At 42.7% G+C, this 20,248-nt stretch overlaps 1 protein-coding gene across 2 annotated transcripts in view; it reads left to right on the top strand.

The window, feature by feature from the left end:
• ip6k1 (inositol hexakisphosphate kinase 1) overlaps positions 1-19,698 on the top strand; it is a 29,968-nt gene extending 10,270 nt beyond the window's left edge. Inside the window, exons 2-9 of one of the 2 annotated variants that reach the window (XM_079510455.1) lie at positions 6,417-6,631; positions 7,601-7,743; positions 8,457-8,583; positions 9,097-9,325; positions 9,866-10,047; positions 10,856-11,031; positions 11,775-12,008; positions 15,695-19,698. In XM_079510455.1, coding sequence (XP_079366581.1) covers positions 7,627-7,743; positions 8,457-8,583; positions 9,097-9,325; positions 9,866-10,047; positions 10,856-11,031; positions 11,775-12,008; positions 15,695-16,543 — 1,914 coding nt within the window. In that variant the 5' untranslated portion in view covers positions 6,417-6,631; positions 7,601-7,626 and the 3' untranslated portion in view covers positions 16,544-19,698. Of the gene's footprint in view, positions 1-6,413; positions 6,632-7,600; positions 7,744-8,456; positions 8,584-9,096; positions 9,326-9,865; positions 10,048-10,855; positions 11,032-11,774; positions 12,009-15,694 lie in introns of both variants that reach the window. The other variant, XM_079510454.1, reaches the window with a different exon arrangement.
• Positions 19,699-20,248: the final 550 nt, after the last annotated feature.

Genomic DNA, 20,248 nt, shown 5'->3' with positions numbered 1-20,248 from the left:
CAGTGAGTGCAAGACCTCAAGTCAAGTCCTCGTGTAGGTTCAAGCTTGGTTGTGGAGCCTGATTTGTGGTGTGCAGAGGATGGAGTCTGGATGAACAATATCTCATCAGAGAGGAGGTGGAGGGTTTCAGCTGGATATTGTGCAACCACCTCCAGACAGAGAAAAATATGACAGAATAGAACAGTATAAAATGGAACAGGACAGGACAGCACATGTGTTCTGATTTTTGATGTCTGGTTCTATTTTGAGATCCTCACATCGTGTGTGTGTGTGTGTGTGTGTGTGTGTGTGTGTGTGTGTGTGTGTGTGTGTGTGTGTGTGTGTGTGTGTGTGTGTGTGTGTGTGTGTGTGTGTGTGTGTGTGTGTGTGTGTGTGTGTGTGTGTGTGTGTGTGTGTGTGTGTGTGTGTGTGTGTGTGTGTGTGTGTGTGTGTGTGTGTGTGTGTGTGTGTGCGCGCACACGCACACACACACAAGAGAGGGGTCTGGTCTGCATCTGGGTCTCCTCATGTTGGACATAGGTAGACGGACATGTTAGCAGAAATACAGACAGAGATGTTAGTAGAAGGACAGACAGATGAAATGGCATAAGAGGTTAGCTGAAAGGCAGACAGACACGTTGGTAGAAAGACTAGGCCCTAGTGCCCCTGATGCAAGACACCCTAGTCACTAGGGTGTCTTGCATCAGGGGCACTTTATGCATTGTGTAAGAGGCGTTCCCCCGTTAAATCTTGTGCCACAGCCTAAATCCTTAAAACACCTCCGATACCCGTTACATTATGCATAGGTCCATAGGTATGGTTTGGGCGTTACAATAATTAAACCAATCACTGTGCCACATGCCATTGCCTTTAAGAGATCCATTATGTATTATGCCCAGTGATATCTCCCTTACACTAGGGCCCATGGAAAGGCAACATGTTGCTGCCTTAGTTGTTTTGATACGATACGATTGTTAGTATGATACAGAGTTTTGTATGTCCAGTAGGCTAACACAAAAACAAACGATTTTTCGATTTCTATTTTTAGAATCGACAGGAGAACGAGTCGGAAATCGCCTCAAAGGTCGACCTATATTCTAGACTTTAAAATTAACCCCAGACAAACTCATTTAGATGTATTACTTACTTCACTACTGATTTGAAATAAATGCAAAAATATATTATTTTCGACAGCCAGCCCAGCAATGTCTACTGATTCCAAACCAATGGGCTCGACACCAGCAGAGGGATGTGAGAGGAAGGTCTGGCTAATGTTTAATGATGTCATCATCACTACACTCATATTAGTGGCCCGCCTTCAGCAACGCACACTTACAAAGATGATTCCTGACGAAGACCCGAATGGGTAGAAAAAATCAGACTTGTCTCCATGAAATAAGACTTTGGAGCTCAAGACCGGTGTGCGAACTACATCTCCTTTCACAAAACACACACACACACACACACACACACACACACACACACACACACACACACACACACACACATCATGTCTGTGATACGTCTGTAAAATGGGTCTAGTGATTATGTCAGCTCCCATCCGGCAAACAGTGACCAGCCCTTGGCTAGCACCACGGACAGCAGCTGATTCAATGTCAGATTACATCTTCGTCAGCCAGCAACTTGACAAAGATGTGATCTGACATTGAAACGTTGTTTTTTTGCTTTCCACCCTGTTCTAGATTGTACAAGGCTCCAATCACCCAAGTTGCTCCAGCGCCTTCTTTATTAAACCTTTTAGTTTATATTCCACTCTTAAGAATAATACATTATTTGGGTCAGTCATGCACATACCTAACGGCTTCCCAACCGCACACGCACATGGCCAAATGTGTTCATTGGAGCACCCGGCCAAGCTGAAGGCACTATGGAGGAATCAAAACCCGACTGCCAGTGCCAGCACTCCACAGTGCTGGCAGTCAGGTACTGTACCACACTGCGTCACCCAGACGTCATCAGTAACATCTTGAAATCAAATTAAAACTCACAGGCATCCAGTTTAGAGAGGCAAGGATGGGTGTAATCTGGTTGTGTTTCTTAGAAGTGAAACAGTCTAGCAGCTGAATGTTGCATTTTGGAGACGGGAGATGGCTTCTTGTTTTGACCTCTGCCAGGCTGGCCTGCTGAAGATTGAACACTGTTTTTACCCCTGTCCGTCTGTGTGTCTCTTGTTTGTGATTGATTGATTGTATTTATTAACAGATTGGAGAATTACAGTACATTTCAAGCACAACGATACAAAACTTTTAACTGTGAACGACACCATACAAGCATAAAACTTGTTTACAATAGGGTTCACCATGTTCAATTCATCACAACATTTAGAGACGTACAAATATACACTTCTATATAGCCAATAACAGGAAATCATCATAGGGGAGGTACAAAGGAAAAAAATACATATACAGTGAGGCGAAAAAGGGGTGCGTGGGGGATTCCGATTTTATGGGGGCCTGTTTCGAATTGCAGCCGTCCGTAGGTGCCCTTTGAGAGCGGTTTTGAAGGAGTCAATGGATTTGCATGTCTTAATGACTGTTGGTAGGGCGTTCCACATTTTGGTGGCATAGGAGCGAAATTAATTTAGTCCCTTGTTTGTGCCGAATCTGGGTTGCACATGGTTTGTTGAACTCCCTCTGGTGTTGTGGGTGTGGACTTCGCTGACATTAAGGAAGTATTTGACAGGTACATGGGTATCTTGGTGGTGTATCGAATCTTGTGGACCAGACCCATTGCAAGATGCTGTACTCTGTCCGTCGTCAACCCTAAGCCATTCCAGCCTGTCAAAGTGGGCAGGGGTGAGGTGGGTTCGGGGAGTGAGGCCAAGTAGTAGCCTGACCAGTTTGTTTTGGGAAGTCTGGAGCCTTGTTTTGAGGGCCTTTGAGGTGCTGTGGTACCAAGAGGTGCATGCATAGTCGAAGAAACCTTGTACGAGGGCTCCTGTTAGGGTCTTCAAGGTGTTTTTGTTGACCAGTGAGGAGATTGTGTATAGGAATCTTGTTCTTTGGTTGACTTTGTTGATTACGTTGGTGGCCATTTTATCACTGGAAAGATTTGCCCCCAGGATGGAACCTAGGTAGGTAATTACTAATTTCATCTTTTTGTGTGATAATATTGTCACCCACTCAATCCAAGAAGCCATCTGCCTTGCTGAGATTACTATTTGATCCAAAGAGACTGGATTCCGTTTTTCTCAGGTGTAAAGATAGTTTGTTATCGGCGAGCCAGGTGCAGATTCTACCAAGTTCAGAGCTGAGGGCCTTTTCAACCTGCAGTTTGTTCCTGTCCGAGACCAGCAGTGCTGAGTCATCTGCATCTGGGGGGGGGGGGGGAGGGGAGTGTTCCGTTCACCTCCACCATCTGTTCTCTCCCCTCCAGGTAGGATTGCAACCAGCTCACTGATGTGCTATCAAAACCAACTGCTTTTAGCTTGTTAGTATGTATGGTTCACGGTGTCACAAGCCTTTTGGAGGTCCAGTATGACCATGCCACAGTATTTGCCAGCATCCACCTCGTGGTTGATGTGTTCACTAAAATAGAGGAGGCATGTGTCAGTGGATCTGTTAAAAGCTAATATACAGCACCGCTGGGCTGGAAAGATGATACTTTGTTTGCACACTCCCGAGAGGCCAAGAAAGAACCTCTACGGTACGCCAAATATTTCAAATTGTCCTCATGGTGGCACCATAACAGTCCGCTTCACATGTGGCTTATAACTCTTGAACCGCAGGTCTTAGAAGTTAGAGGTCTTAACAGGTTTTTCCCTAGATTCCTAGAAACATGACACCATTATGCCACACTCAATTTTCCACCATTTAGCGACACACGTTTTGTTACTACTCAAGTCATACAAATACATAGATTCCATTACGATTGGCTTTGATTGACTTCCAAAGCTTTTAGATACAACTCATCCTGCGGAGAATTGTAGGTTATTAATCTTTAATTTATTTATTTTCGATTTCAATTAATACATTTTATGCCTTTCTTTTGTCATTATGCCAATTCACCCTCGGATGAGTGTAAATGTGATTAAATAAAAGCATGGATGGCCTTTTCAACTTCTTTAACTGATAAAAAAAAGAAAACTCCTACATGCAGTTGCACTGACAACCCCTGTCATTTGATCAAAGGAGCCGTAGTTAGTTATTGTAATAATAGTAGTAGTAGCTCACAGCTGACCTGTCTACAATTGATAAATATAGATACCTGTCTTGGCATTCGTCCTTGCCCAAGGTTATCCAACCAAACACGAGTGTATCAGGCTGAGCTCATGAGCCCATTTTAAGCTCATGCAGCCGGGCAATGCATCTAGATTGTTTTTCCAGAGTGATAATTGTAATAAACACTAGGGCATAGTGACAACGTTTTAGTGACAGATCTTTCTATCACTCTTTATCTATTTCTGACTCTGTCTCTATCTTCCGGGTGTCTTGTTCCATTATGTTTAGGGATCGACTGATTTTTCATGGCCGATACCGATTAGTAGTGATCAAAGATATACCCACATCATCTGGCAAAAAATCATTTATGTTCAAAGCTCCTTGTGACTGGAATAATCTACCTGTCCATATTCGTTCAATAAACATCTTTTAATTTGTTTAAAACTGTGCTGTCCTCTCATTTCGAGACTACCTGTTCATGTTTTCACTAATCATCACTGTAACAGATCCATGATGCAATGATCCATGTGTTATGTCTACGTTATGTCCATGTTATGTGAAATGTTGTTTTGTTGCAGTTTTCTTTTTTTTCTTTTTTTTTGTTTGTTTCTTGTTTGTTTTTTGTTGAATTGGAGGAATGAATTGTATTGTTTTGTCTTGTTTTGTCTGGTTGAACTGTCTGTAAAAAAGTGTATTTTGTGAATCGCGGACCCCTTGAAAACGAGATGGTTCATCTCAAGGGATTGTTCCTAATAAAGAATTTTCAGACAAAGAGACCGATAGCCGATATTAAAAAACGATATTAATTTATTTATTTATTGTTAATTGTCAAAATGTACAGTAACACACACATGGCAGCATTTCTTATAAACTGGATTATAAGTAAAACATGACAGAACAGTTCCCCCAAAAATCATAATGAAAATAAATAATTACAAACTAATCTAGCTGTTCTCTTCAATTCAGCAGCACCAGGTTGTAAAGCACCACCGTGGCACCAACAACCGTATATTACATTATATCATGTCAGTCGACTACTCCCATTCAACAGCACCAGTTGCAGAGAGGAGCACATACGCCTAATTTATGCCTTGTTTCATAGAGGAAAAATCTTAAGTTCCAATATTGGCCAAAATATCAGCTCAAATTGTTTTTTGCCCCGATATCGGTGATATCGGCGCTGATAATCGCCCGTTGCAGAGAATTGGTTGATCCCTAATTATGTCATTTGGGTTCTGAATGTCTCTGCACTATTGGAGAATACCTGGTCTGAATGTCTCTGCACTATTGGAGAATACCTGGTCTGAATGTCTCTGCACTATTGGAGAATACCTGGTCTGAATGTCTCTGCACTATTGGAGAATACCTGGTCTGAATGTCTCTGCACTATTGGGGAACACCTGGTCTGAATGTCTCTGCACTATTGGGGAACACCTGGTCTGAATGTCTCTGCACTATTGGGGAACACCTGGTCTGAATGTCTCTGCACTATTGGAGAACACCTGGTCTGAATGTCTCTGCACTATTGGGGAACACCTGGTCTGAATGTCTCTGCACTATTGGGGAACACCTGGTCTGAATGTCTCTGCACTATTGGGGAACACCTGGTCTGAATGTCTCTGCACTATTGGGGAACACCTGGTCTGAATGTCTCTGCACTATTGGAGAATACCTGGTCTGAATGTCTCTGCACTATTGGGGAACACCTGGTCTGAATGTCTCTGCACTATTGGGCAACACCTGGTCTGAATGTCTCTGCACTATTGGGGAATTCCTGGTCTGAATGTCTCTGCACTATTGGGGAATACCTGGCCTATTTATTTATTTATTTTTCCAGACCGGTGCTGGTGCTTGCCATGGTCTAGCACGTTTCCAATTTGCTGCGCAATCGTTGTGTATTGGCTGCATACGTGCAGTAACTGCAGTTGCTCTTAGTTTCAACTCGATCAAGGTGTCAGATGGGCACAACAATGTGAGTCATGACATCCCCCATCCCCCCCCCAAAAAAAGAATGTCCCCGCACTTGACGGCGCCACTGAACTCAAGTACAACTTTCACTTGTAGTTGAGTAATATTTGACCAGGAGTATCTATACTTTGACTCAAGTACTTTGAGTCCAGCACTGATTATCATTATCGTCTACAGTTGATCAGTGGGAGCTGCCCAATATAACCTTCTAGTACTTACAAAACCCCAAGACAATTTAATTGCATTATTAAATAAAACCTGTAATTTTTATTTTCTGTGCCTCAGCAGGACGCTGTGAGTGACCCTGTCAGACTGAGACTTCGTCCCTTCCCCTCACCCCCCCGCCCCTCTTCAACATTCTGATTGGTTTCCTGGGCTGTCGAGAGGTGGATTGGAGCGCTCCGATTGGAGGAGGCTGGGTGAGGTGTGTGTCGGGCTGGCTCCACCCCCACCTGGGGCCAGCGTGCAACCCCCCTCGCCCACGCCACGCACCCACAGCCAGGGTACCGTAACATTCTGCTATCTATCTATCTATCTATGCGTGTGTCATGTCTACAGCAGTGGTGCTCATGCCTTTTATGTTAAAGGACCACTTCACCACTTTTCAACCAATCTTCATGTAATAGGTCCTCACTAATAATCATGATAAAATGGCACCATTTTTTTCTACTCAGTCTGTGTCTCATAGGAGGGCTGTGGGCAGTTCAGAAACCCGTCCACCAGTGACATCATCGATGGGGAATCCAAGCTAATAGAAACTGCAGGCTTTCTATTCATAAAAAGTTGCAATGCGAAAATGGAAGCCATCGTTCTCACGATAATATAAATCTAAACATTTTTGTAAAAATATATTGTTTAAAAAAAAATCTGCCTAATGATGATGTCACTGGTGGACGGGTTTCTGAACTGCCCACAGCCCTCCTATGAGACACAGACTGAGTAGAAAAGAATTGTGCCATTTTATCATGATTATTAGTGAGAACCAATTGTATGAAGATAGGTTGAAAAGTGGTGAAGTGGTCCTTTAAGGACTCCCAAATATAAATATGTAATTTGACTGTGGACACCCATCTAAAGTGATTATTGTGCCTGTAACCCCCATGCAAGAATTGTGTTCAAATATTTCAAAAACATTCAAAATCTAAAAAGAATTAAATGGGGTTAAAGTGGTTAAACTGATTCTGATGCCATAGTAACGAATTTTGCTTGAGACCCCCTGGAAATGCTCAAGGACCCCACTGTGTGTGTGTGTGTGTGTGTGTGTGTGTGTGTGTGTGTGTGTGTGTGTGTGTGTGTGTGTGTGTGTGTGTGTGTGTGTGTGTGTGTGTGTGTGTGTGTGTGTGTGTGTGTGTGTGTGTGTGTGTGTGTGTGTGTGTGTGTGTGTGTGTGTGTGTGTGTGTGGTGTGTGTCGCGTGCATGCGTGCGTCTCAGACACACACCTGTTGACTGTGACTCCTGTTCTCCCTCCTCAGGAGGTGCTGTGCGTGCTGCAGGAGCCATGTGCCTCCCTCATCACATCAACGCCATAGAAACCAAGATGTCGGGGGCCAGGCCAGGCCATGGGGGAGGGCCTCAAAGAGCCGGGGGCGTGTCTCTGGAGCCCTTTGTACACCAGGTTAGGAACTTATTGTGTGTGCTGGAAAATAGAGAACTGATAAAAACAGGAAAATGGCTTGACTTGTTATGGAGTCCCTTAACATTAAGTTCTTAGTTTATGAATGTATTGTTACTTGATACAAAGTTGAGTTTATGAATGTATGTTTACTTTGGGCTGATATGCCTCTTTTCTTTGTTTGGTCCCAATTAAGTAGTTATGCCAACCAAAGATGCACATGCATAGTGCATGTTTTTCAGTAATAAATTCACCTACTCGAGGAACCGGTATGGATTAGTGCAACACCTCTCCAGTGCTCTTCAGACATGTGCTGCCTTGTGTTGACAGTCGATTCACGTGCGTCCACTCCAAACGCGCATCCTTCTTTCATTTTGACTAGGCTGAGGGTCAACTGCTCACTTTGTGCTTTGGGCCATAGCGGTGTTTTTCATTTTGGTACTGGAGAAGGGTGGATGTGAGTTTTCTTTATTAATAGCCATATGTTGTTGTTTTGTTTGTTGATGTATGCTGTACACAGAACATTTCTCAATGAACTACTGTGGGCTTATTAAAACTGGTGGTTTGGTGCTAATGGTTACAGAATGTTACAGTATGTTAATACCAAAAGCAAAGGTTGTTTCTTTCCTTTTTTCTATACAACATATCAATCACTTGGATATATATTTATGGATGTATTATTATTTTATTCTTTTTGTGTGTGTGCGTGTGCGTAGGTGGGCGGTCACACTAGTATGATGCGTTATGACGACCACACGGTGTGTAAACCAATGATAAGCAGAGAACAGAGGTTTTATGAGTCTCTGCCTCCGGACATGAAGGAGTTCACACCAGAGTACAAAGGTAGGTCTCTATTCTCTATGGTACTCCCTCAGCCAGCCATGCATGCATGCAACATTTCTAGGACCTCCATTGTTTATCAATTATTTGTGGGCTTGCTTGCAACGAGCACACTCATCATTTATGGCTCAGGATGTTGAATGGCTCTTTAGATCCAGACCCCTCCTAGCTTTGCCACGAAATATTGTTGAGCAAGATACTGAACCCCCGACTGCTGAATGTATGTTCATTGTAAAGCACTTTGGATAGCGGCACTATAGAAATGCAGACCACTTACATGTAGGGTTGATAATCAAGTTAGTTGATTTCAGAAATATATGTAGTGTTTTTTAGTCTTTTGGTTATTGAGTTGAATTTTTGATCCTGTACTGTACATATTTTCTCTCTTTTCTCCCCTCCCTTTCTCCTCTCCTTTCATCTTCCTCTCCTCTCCTCTCTCTCTCTCTATCTATCTCCTCTCCCTCTTTTCTCATCTGTCCCTGTCCTCCACTCTTTCTCCTCTCTCCTCTCCTGTAGGTGTAGTGTTGGTGTGTTTTGAAGGAGATTCCGACGGTTATATCAATCTGGTGGCGTATCCATATGTCGAGGACGGAGTGTTTGATGCTGAGGAGAGAGACCCCCACTGGCCCCCAGAGAGAGAGCAGCCCAGAAGGAAGCATTCCCGTCGCAGCCTTCATCGCTCTTCCTCAGAGAAGGAGGAGCGCGGAGAGAGGAGGGAGGTGCATGAAAGCGACTCGGCTGAGAAGTAAGTGAACGGAAATCATGCCGCCTCAATTTGGCTTTGGTTTTGGGTTGTCTCTTATCAGTATGTCAGGTAGCTTTTCTTTCCTTTCTTTTTGAGGGGCGCTAGTCCCTCCTATATACAGCTTTTTTGTCCTGAACTCTTGACAATGAAAGGAGAATTTACGTCATATGTGTCTGAATTTTTTTTTAAACATTCTATCGTGGTTAAAATATGTTGACAAATTAATTCATGAAGAAGTATATTCATTTTTTATTGGATGATGTACGACAAGAGCGCCCCTCAATTCATACGGATGTGTTTTTTTTCTTATCTGTCCAATGGGTTTCCCGTCTAGTAGTTGTGCTTGGGTTTGTGCTCAGTCCCTAGACCAGCTGACTAAGGGTTTTAATATTTAAGTGCTCTCTTCTTTACTTTGATAATGAGTGGGTATCGCACTAATTCTGCTCTGCCATTGCCTCACTTTTCTCCTCCTCTCCTCTCTTCTCATTCTCTTTTCTCTTCTAAATGATCATTCAACTAATTCCCTCTACTCTGCTCCAGTCTTTGTGAGTTGAAGAGTCCCAGGTTGGAGATGCAGGTCCACTGTGAGGTCCCATTCCAGATGTTGGATGGTAACACTGGTCTGAGTTCAGAGAGAATCTCTCACAACCCCTGGAGTCTCCGCTGCCATAAACAACAACTCAGCCGCATGAGGTCTGAGTCGAAGGACAGAAAACTCTACAGTATCCTTAACTGAGATGTTACAAACCATCGGAACGCTCGCCATGTACTGACCCCAAAACCAACATCTTGAGATGAATAGCACTTTTGAATAGTATTGTATCTATATTGCACTTTGAATGCAGCAGCACTTTTTTTTAAACAATGCTGTCAGCTCTCTTTCTACTTTGTAATGTTTTAATGCCTTTGCCTCTTTCTAATGTGTCTGTTGTTTTTGAAGGCCCCCTGCTATATTCACCTATAGTGTAGATTTCCGTCTTACACAAATATTAAATTCCCATTGACAATGAATGGAAAATGTATGTATGTGGACGAGTAAATCGGCTAATTTTGTCCAACACAAAGATTACATTTTCATTGACAATGAATGGAGAATTTAAATGATATGTAGACGAGCAAATCGGCAATTTTTGTCCTACACAAAGACTAAATTCACATTGACAATGAATGGATGATGTACGATGATAAGAGCTCACTTCACTTCACACGGGTGTGATTTTTATTATGGAAGTAACAATAAAACTGATTCTGATGATTTGTATGTACACTGTAAAACGTTAATTAAAACATGTTAACTTAACTCTGAGAGTGTAAAAATGTATTGAAATATTAGTGTGTTTTTAATTTAGTCACCTGCCTGGGAAACGCGTTGAGAAAAACAGACAAATCAGAGGTGTCAGACGTTTGGTAGAAAGAAACTCGGCCACGGTGACAGAGAGAGAGAGGAGAGCGCCAGACGATCTCACAAACTTGGGTTCAAGCCATCTTTGCTGTTGCCATTGCTATTCCTTAGCCATGTTTTTATCCCAGAATTCCTGCTGTTAGAGAACGTTGTCCACCACTTCATGTACCCTTGTATTCTGGACCTAAAGATGGGAACCAGGCAGCATGGTGACGATGCCTCAGAGGAGAAAGCAGCTCGTCAGATGAAGAAATGTGAACAGAGTACCTCAGCTACTCTGGGGGTTAGAGTGTGTGGGATGCAGGTAATACTACTAGTACTACTACTATCACTGTAATAATATTCATATTCATAATTAGTTACTAATTGTGAATGGTTTTATTAATTGTATCAATTGGTCAATTATTATTAATATTTCATTAGATGGATATTGGAGGTAGCACTACGAATTAATTGAGCCAGGAATATCCATCCATCCATCTTCAACCGCTTATCCGTAGTCGGGTCGCGGGGGCAACAGCTCCACCAGAGAGCTCCAGACATTCCTCTCCAGAGCAACATTTATTAGTAACTTCCTCCTGGGGGATCCCGAGGCGTTCCAAGGCCAGTGAGTCGATGTAATCCCTCCATCTGCGCCTTGGTCTGCCCCGAGTTCTCCTCCCAGTGGGATGTGCATCGAGGACTTCCCTAGGGAGACACTCGAGAGGCATCGGTCCTAACCAGATGCCCAAACCACCTAAGCTGGCTCCTTTCCAGGCGAAGAAGCAGCGGCTCTACTCCGAGTCTCCCTCGCGTGACTGAACGTCTCACCCTATCTCTAAGGGAGATGCCAGCCACCCGTCTGAGAAAACTCATTTCGGCCGCTTGTATTCGTGACCTTATTCTTTTGGTCATGACCCACACTTCATGACCATAGGTGAGAGTAGGAACGAAGATTTTTCGGTAGACGGAGAGCTTTGCCTTCTGAAGTTTCGGAGCCAGGAATATTATTTTCACATTTGCATTGTGATCCTGATTGGGGTCCTGATTGTGATCATGTGTGTTCAGGTGTACCAGATGGACACGGGTCACTACCTGTGCAGGAACAAGTACTATGGTCGTGGTCTCTCCATCGAGGGCTTCCGTCAGGCTCTCTACCAGTACCTGCATAATGGCTCGGGCCTCAGGCGAGACCTCTTTGAGCCAATCCTGAGCAAGCTCCGCAGCCTGAAGGAAATACTGGAGAGACAGGCATCGTACCGCTTCTACTCTTCATCTCTGCTCATCATATATGAGGGAAAGGTAAGGTAATCACATGCGCTCTTTCTTTCTATCTCTCTCTCTGTCTCTCTCTTTCTTTCAATTACACTCACGCACCCACACAGACGCATAACTTGTCACATGTGTGGAAAAACAACACGTAATCCGCAATTATCCACAAAAAAAAAACAGAAAATATAAACCAGAACGGGCCTTTCTGTGTGGAGTTTGCATGTTCTCCCCGTGTCCCCTAGGGTAGGTACCCTCACAAAAAACATGCAGTAATCCTGGACTCTAAACTGCCTCCCCCTGGCCAGCCTGATGGAGGGGAAAGGAACTGGTTGGAATAACGTGTTCCTTCCACGCGCTACGTCCAACCAGGGAAACTCCCCCCTGTGTAAAGGAGCAACTTGGACACTCAGGCATGAAGGAAGCATGAGTTCAAGTCCGTTGCTCTCCCCATGTCCCCCATATATGGGGACTAGGTTGGCGTAGGGTGTGTAGAGCCCAGGATCACATTAGATAATTGACACAGGGGTGAAAAATGGGTTACAAAATCGTGGGATAAAAAAATATTTAAAAAAAAAGAAAATATAAACCAATGGCTTTTCAGAATTAACCTACCCCTAAAAAAACCTACTGTACCTACTAATGTCCATTTAGGGGCTCTGTAGCATTCTCACCAGCTTGCATTGCCTCGTCTTGTCAAGCTAACCTAATCTATGCTAGATGTGTTTTCGGAACCCAACTCAAATGGCGCATTAGTCGTTCCCGAGCGTGGCACGGCTGCAGCTCACCGCTCCTTGGCTGTGGCTCAACGCTCCAAGAGATGGGTCAAATGCGGAGAACAAATTTCACTGCGGTAACATGTGTGACAAATCGTACGACTTTGACTTTGATGCATGAGGCCATCAGCTGCACAGCACAGCCACTCACTCGCCTTGCGGCTCGCTCAGGGGCACCTCAAGGCCTTACTTGACTTTGTTAAGTGATGCAAAAAGAATGCATGTAAAAACATTCTTTATTTCAATACATTGAAACGTTTTTCTAGCCAACGCTAGCACACAAGACAGCCTTATTGTTCAGAAGCGTGCACTGCTACAGTGCACCCTGCTAAACCACGCTCATCCGACTGAAACACTTGGCTTTTAGTGAGTCCCATTGCTTCAAGCTTGAAAAATCGTAATAAATCTGTTCTATACATTTCAACACAATTCAAAACAGTCTATACAGACTTGCTGCATGGTCGTACGGTCTAACTTTGGCAATTGGTAAGAAAAAACAAATCTGACAAGGCTAGATTTCAAATGCAGTTGTAGCTGTTCTTACTAGCTTTCAAAATATTTTTGCAAAGCAGCTATCAGCTTTTACTGGAGAATTAAGTGAACAGAAAATGTATTGGGTAAATTATGTAAAAAGTTGCAAACGGCAAACTGTTACAATTTACATTGCAACATTGTTTATCCATCTAAATGTAGGTACTGTACTAGGAATGGAAACTCATCCATCTTCTATACTCAACACAACATGAATACAGGATGTATAGCCTCTGGATTAATTAGAGGATGTTGAAACTAATCAGTAGTGACAGCCGCGGCTTCCCTCCTCCTAACCACCCTGGGAAATGCAGTCAAACGCTACAGCATGCAAAAAGAAAACAAAGTACATTATTCAAGGAAAGCCCAAAGTTCCACAAATACATACCGATAGTTATCAATGTACTGCTATTACAGAGGCAGGGCAGTTACCCTTATTGTACCAGGTATCATAACTTAAAGTCTTGAAAAATATACTGTAAGCTAGGCTAATATTGTAATGCAAGTTAGTATCTAGCCTTCTATCGTTTATTGGCTGGTATCTGGCTTAGGAGGTAGTAGGAAATCGGTCCTTGGTTTGATCCCCCCCACCAGGCTTACTGTCAAATTGTTCTTGAGTAAGACGCTGATGCTCAACTACTTCCTGAGCGGAGGGCTGTATTAATAGAGCCCACTGCTCCTAATAGTTAGGAGTGGTCAAATGCAGAGATCAAATTCCAGTAATGTACTTGGCAAATACCCCAGCAACAACTAAAAGGGGAGGCAATGTAAAAACAATGTAAATTTGTGTTTTGTGTTGGGTTGGTTTATGCCAGTTTGAGTTTCATTAGACGTACTATCATGATCTAAAACTGAAATCAAGTTAGGCATGGTTTGTGAATCTACAGCATGGCCATTGTTGTTCAGTTCTGGGTTTGTGTGCTTCTGCTCTTGTTTGGCACCTGCACCAAATGATCACTTTTGATTGCTGTGGTTTGCGATCAATGGCAAGACCATGTTCATTCAGTGTATAATAACAAGACCATGTTCATTCAGTGTATAATAACAAGACCATGTTCATTCAGTGTATAATAACAAGACCATGTTCATTCAGTGTATAATAACAAGACCATGTTCATTCAGTGTATAATAACAAGACCATGTTCATTCAGTGTATAATAACAAGACCATGTTCATTCAGTGTATAATTCAATAATGCAGTGGTGTAGACTAGACCAGTGGTTTTCAACCAGTGGTCCTTGAGGGTGTTCCAGGTGGTCCCAGCTAAATGATGGAGAGTTGGTAACCAAATGGACCATTATTAGATACAGTATTTACCATTGTAAATCATTGTTAAACATCTGCATTGCTTAATTTACTTAGTCTACACAATTAGACAGTGTAGAATAATTGTTATTTTGATCAACGTTTGCCTGTTATCTCTCCTAATGGTACCAATATTAATACAGCGTGGAATTGTGGACAAAGTCTTATCCAACGACAACAACATTTTCTAAGTTTTGAGTCTGTGAGGCCATCAATTGGTGGTCCGTGGCTCAAATGCAGAATAAATAATGGGCCTTGATATGAAAAGGGTTGAAAACCACTGGTATAGAGGGTATGTGCATGCATAAAGTGAGTGGCAAAGTCAGTTTAATGTTGTGTCATGTGTTTAATGCAATCAGATAGGACTTTTCTGTTTGGATGTATGGGCTGTCAAGGCCACTTAGAAGGCATTCCCGCATAACGTCCAGGTATGATGATGATGTCACGAGCATACCCTCTATCCCTGGCCTGTTTTAAGGCTATATACAATTCTACCTTTATTCAAATTTTTTGATATAGTACCTAGTAGGTATCAGACAGTGTTATGGGAACCGGTACCATAGGTGGTGTCAGGTATCATTATCCAAGTCTTATCTGTTTACTCCTTTTTGATAAATAACGGACAATGTGAAGAACACAATGTTAAGCAAAGGGCAGTTAGGGACCACCAATCAGTTAGTAGATCATCATTGTATTTTCAAAGGATCCTCAAATCCAGGGTAAACTGTTTCACCTTTCTTTGTCCTTTTGTTCAGGGCTTGACAGCAGGTGTGGTGGTCTCAAAAACATAGAGGAAAACTGGCAGAAAAATACATGATCCTTCTTAGACCGAGACTAAGAAAATATGTTTTTCATGCTCAAAGTGCTCTGTGCTCAAAATTAAAGGTGCAAAAAAGCAGCAAACATTTCAGTCATAGGACCTTCATCAGTGCTGTATAGGTACATAGTATACACGGTAGTCTTTTTCTGCCAGTTTTCCAATGGATTCTCAAAGCGTGTTCTCACACCACAAATCATCGCAGGCATTTGCAGATACAAAACATGTTCTTTTTACGTATTGACTTTTATTTGTTAACAGATTTTATTTGTTTGATTTTAATTCTGTAGGCACCTGAGGCCCCTTTGGTTCCCAGCACTGAGAAGCCCGCTGCCTTGCAGAAGACTTCACCACTGGCCCCTATAGAAACAAACAGTGGCCCCTGGTCCAAAAATCAACAAGAGGCCCCTAAAGAAATGGAGAGTGGCCCTAGGCCCAAAAATCAACAAGAGGCCCCTAAAGAAATGCACAGTGGCCCTAGTCCCAAAAGTCAACAAGAGACCCCTACAGAAAAACACGGTGGCCCCAGGCCCCAAAATCTACAACAGGACCCTACAGAGAAACACATTGGCCCCTGGCCCAAAAATCAACAACAGAAGGAAACAACCCGTGGCCCTTGGCCCAAGGCACTGCTGGCTCCTGATTGCCAGAAAAAGCAGATTAGTTGCTGTGAGAAGGATGAGTTTGGCATAGAGCAGATATCAGGGTTGGGGCTAGGAGCAGAAGCGGGATTAGGAACAGGGTTAGGAACCGTGGCAGGATTAGTAGGGGAGCTAGAAGTGGGGTCCGAAAGGGGGACATTCCCCACGCAGAGACCTGGACCAATGACCTCCCAGTCGCCTCCCCTCCAGCACCTCCCTCAGAACTCCTCCACCGCCACCATGACAGACTGTAGCCACCAATCACCACCCCCTCCTCACCACAGTGACCCTCCCCTCTCCTCCACCACAACACGTCCCCCTCCTCCCTTCTCAGACCCCCCCCTGGTGGACGTGCGTATGATCGACTTCGCCCACTCCACCTTCAAGGGTTTCCGAGGAGACACAGCAGTGCATCATGGTCTGGACAAAGGCTACGTGTTCGGACTGGAGAGTCTGATCCTTATCCTGGAGGAGCTGAGAGACGAGAACATGATGTAACACACACACACACACACACGGACACACACAGACACACAAGCACTGGCATACATAGCTAAAGTTCTCTTTTTGGATGACCCCAAAATTAATCCTGAGAAACCTTCATACACCTGACAAACACACACACACACACACACGCACGCGCGCGCACACACACACACACACACAGGGAGAAAGTGACCTCATCATCCCTTGCTGGTCTTTATAACACATGGTCTACACCCAACCTGGTATACACATCCTGGTGTACACCCCACCTAGTCCACACACCACCTGGTCTACACACCTCTTGTCCATTCCCCCAGCAGACAGATGGGTGGACAGTATTTCTCAGGTTTTGCCCTTGGAAATGCACAGTAAAACCCAGAGAGGACAACACTTTGATTCTGAGCCAAGCTACATCTCCGCAACAGATGATCAGATGTGTCCTGACTGAGACAACAAGAAGATTTGGGGGATCGAAGCAACAACAATAATGCAGGTTCTCTAGCAACGTTGTCCATCAGAGTCGACAAACCTTTGGCTCTGTGTCAATGACTTGGAGGCCAGTGGTGAACTGGTGACATGAGACGGGAGATTCTGCCAGAAGTAATTAAAAGAGCTTGTTTCCAGAATGCTACTGTATATGTGCATCTCTGTACAGGTCTATGTACAGTTATGACATTTTGCTTAATCATTACTTTAACTTCTTCATCCAATGTGTCAAATCTATTAGGACTTGGGATCTATATGATCCACTATACTACACACAGTATTATCATTGACTTATTATTTAGCAATCTGTCTGTAGATTGCTGGTTTTATATGGTAGTGGATGTCTCTTTTGGTCATAACTGTTGGCAGAATCCCCCCACCCCACAGTGTTTTGTCTTTGTAATGTGACTCATTTAATTAAAGTGGGTCGATGTTTAATTAAAGTGTTGACCACCTCTAGCTGTTCTTCAACTTTAGGCTTTAGAAATGACCCTGGTGAAGAAAACCTGTGTACCGCCAGACCTCCAGGACTGGACTACACCAGTCGTCCCCTCTTTAATGAAGTTCTAGATTCTAGAAGGATCTTCATGAGGCCCTCTAGTGGATACATGTAGAAACAACACCCTCTATCCCTAAACTCTGCTTTGGGATTTTCCCCTACTGGCTTCAAGCCAAAATAAAATGCTTATTTTATTTTGTATTATTTTATATTCATATTGTATTCGTGTTTGGTCCTTTGAAGGTAAGGTCTCTTAACCCCCCCCCCCCCCCCCCCCTCCATTGCCTTCTGAGGCATACAATGTAAGACAAATGATTTATTTTCCTAAATTGTATTTTATTTTTTGTACCTTTATCCATACATGAAGCTTCCCCTCCCTTTAACAACTCCTTCAAAAAACGACCAGAGCTGCTGTTGACCCAGGTGTAAAAATGCTTTCTGTGGCTAATGGATACATTTCAAGAGGGTTTAATTTGAGGTACAAAATATACTATTGGCAGGTGTAATTTCCAGGTCTTTATTGACCTCTGTGTGAAGCTAAATTAATTCAAGAATCACAGCAAAACCACAACAAACAAAACCAATGATGAACATACTGTACATGCATTGGCTGTCAACGGTTGAAATTAGCAGTTATGTTTACTTCCAACAGCACTGCAAGTATTTCATTTAGACTTTTCATATTTCTTGTTTATCAAGGAAATTGTAGATTTTATTGTATATTTGTTAGAAAAGAGCACCTTCACAGGCACCATTTTGTCCCTAAAACTGTTAAAACAGTTAAACAGGAAATACATTTCATAATGTCGTTAGCTTATCATACTTCTGTTGACCGTATTGTAAAGACGCAGAGCAGAACAGATTATAGGCTGAAACGATGGGAAATGGCTGCTTTTTATATTTTTTCAAAGCCATAGGTCACTCATGAGTATGAGGGTTTAGATTTTTATATTGGTAATATAATAATCTATCATTAAGTATGAAAATATTGTCCAGTTGTGTAACTAAGGACTTGGAGGGACAGAGGATAAAGCTTGAAGGCACTCTTCTCTTTTTAAAAGGTCACATTCATGGCTAGGGTTTGGATTTCTGGTAAATGCTTTTGATGGGATGATCACAGTTAAGTTACTGCCGAGTGTAGGGCAGAGAGCTGGAATCATACAGCGGGGGTGTCATCATCATGTCATTGTGTCACACACTGTTCCATTTGGGCTCAGGCAGTGACTGGCATGAGAGAGAGAGAGACTTGTGGTTGACACTGCCATCTCCTGTCCAGGTGTGGCACTGCACGTACCAGGGAAAGTCCTATTCAAAATACTTGATTTCCTGGTTTTCATTCAAAGTCAAAGAGGGTTAAGTTGCCTGGGTGTTTGTAGACTTGTTGGTGGCAGCCATGAGGCCAGCTTGCCACTGTGGTGGAAGCATGACCACTGTGTGTGTGTGCACTGTGTCCATCTGTTTCCTGAGCGTGCTGAGACGAAGTGGGGGGACTGGTTGATATCTGCTCCTGTGTGTTGAATAATGGGAGTAGTGAGAAGCTGGGTGTGTGGTGGCTTATAGGTTTATTTTGTGTAATGCTACAGTGTTGATGGTTGGAGGTTTCCCATTTCCCTGGGCAAGTCAAGACATTTATTTTTTATAGCATTTCACTCAGAGAAAAGATATGTGCTTCATCGGTGAAAAAATATAAGATATTAATGTCCATATCAGAAAACCTCAGCTCCACCGTCAGGCAATCGGAGAAGGGAAAACAGCACTATAATCAAGTGTACGCCTACGTGACAGACTTAAGAAAATCTTTTTACCATTTCCATCACATTGTCAGACTTATCAAGTCTATTTTCATATTTTAAATGTTGCTGTCTCACTGCACTGACTGATAAACGACACCTGTATGCGCCCAACTTCAAAGTATTTATTTTTCATTGTCTCATTATTATTTCCGGTAGTCGGAGGTTTTCTGAAGACAAAATATCGGAAATACAGTATATTCCGATGTGTGTCAACATAAGATAAAAGTGAGTGCTGAGCTGTTTTTTATTTTATTTTTTTTGCAGTGAGAAACCATTCGTCTTTCCAAAGGGATGATGTGTGATTGATCTGTGTTGATGTCATTACCCAGCACTCCATAGATGTGAGAAGAATATATCTTGTAGAAATAAAGAAATATTATATAAATATATTATAATTGTTATTATTATTACTACCCCAAATAGCTTTTTTTGTTTTCCTTTATTGTTGTTGCATGGATGAATATTTTTTTAAGAAGTATAATATGACATCTTTGACAACTTTGAATGTGAACTATAAAAGGTTTATTTAAGAAAATCCAGTCGAGGTTGTGTTGTTTATCCTGTTGTACGTATTTACTTATGTTCATCCTCTTACAAAAAGGTTAATCTTCACCTCTCTGGATGATCTGTCTGGCTGTCTACCTGCCGTGAGTGTTGATGCACCTTTGAAGCACCCTTTATAGCTGTGTGTAAGGGAAACTTTGACAGAAAAAGACTCGCTCACTGTATAAAAAATAGAAGTAAAACTCATTAGGCTGAGACTTAAGAAAACATTTTTATTTTATTTTATCATGCTCATAAAGTGCTCTGTGCTCAAAGTGCAATTAAAAAGCAAACGTTTCGGTCCTAAGACCTTCGTCAGTGCTATATGATTTTCACAGACAAAGAACTTGCTCTTAAAGAGCTCCAAAACAATACAGCTCAGGTGCTGAGAATTGC

The sequence above is a fragment of the Electrona antarctica genome (genome assembly GCF_951216825.1).
Source record: "Electrona antarctica genome assembly, chromosome: 9".
NCBI lineage: Eukaryota > Metazoa > Chordata > Actinopteri > Myctophiformes > Myctophidae > Electrona > Electrona antarctica.
This window is presented reverse-complemented; position numbering and strand designations above follow the sequence as displayed.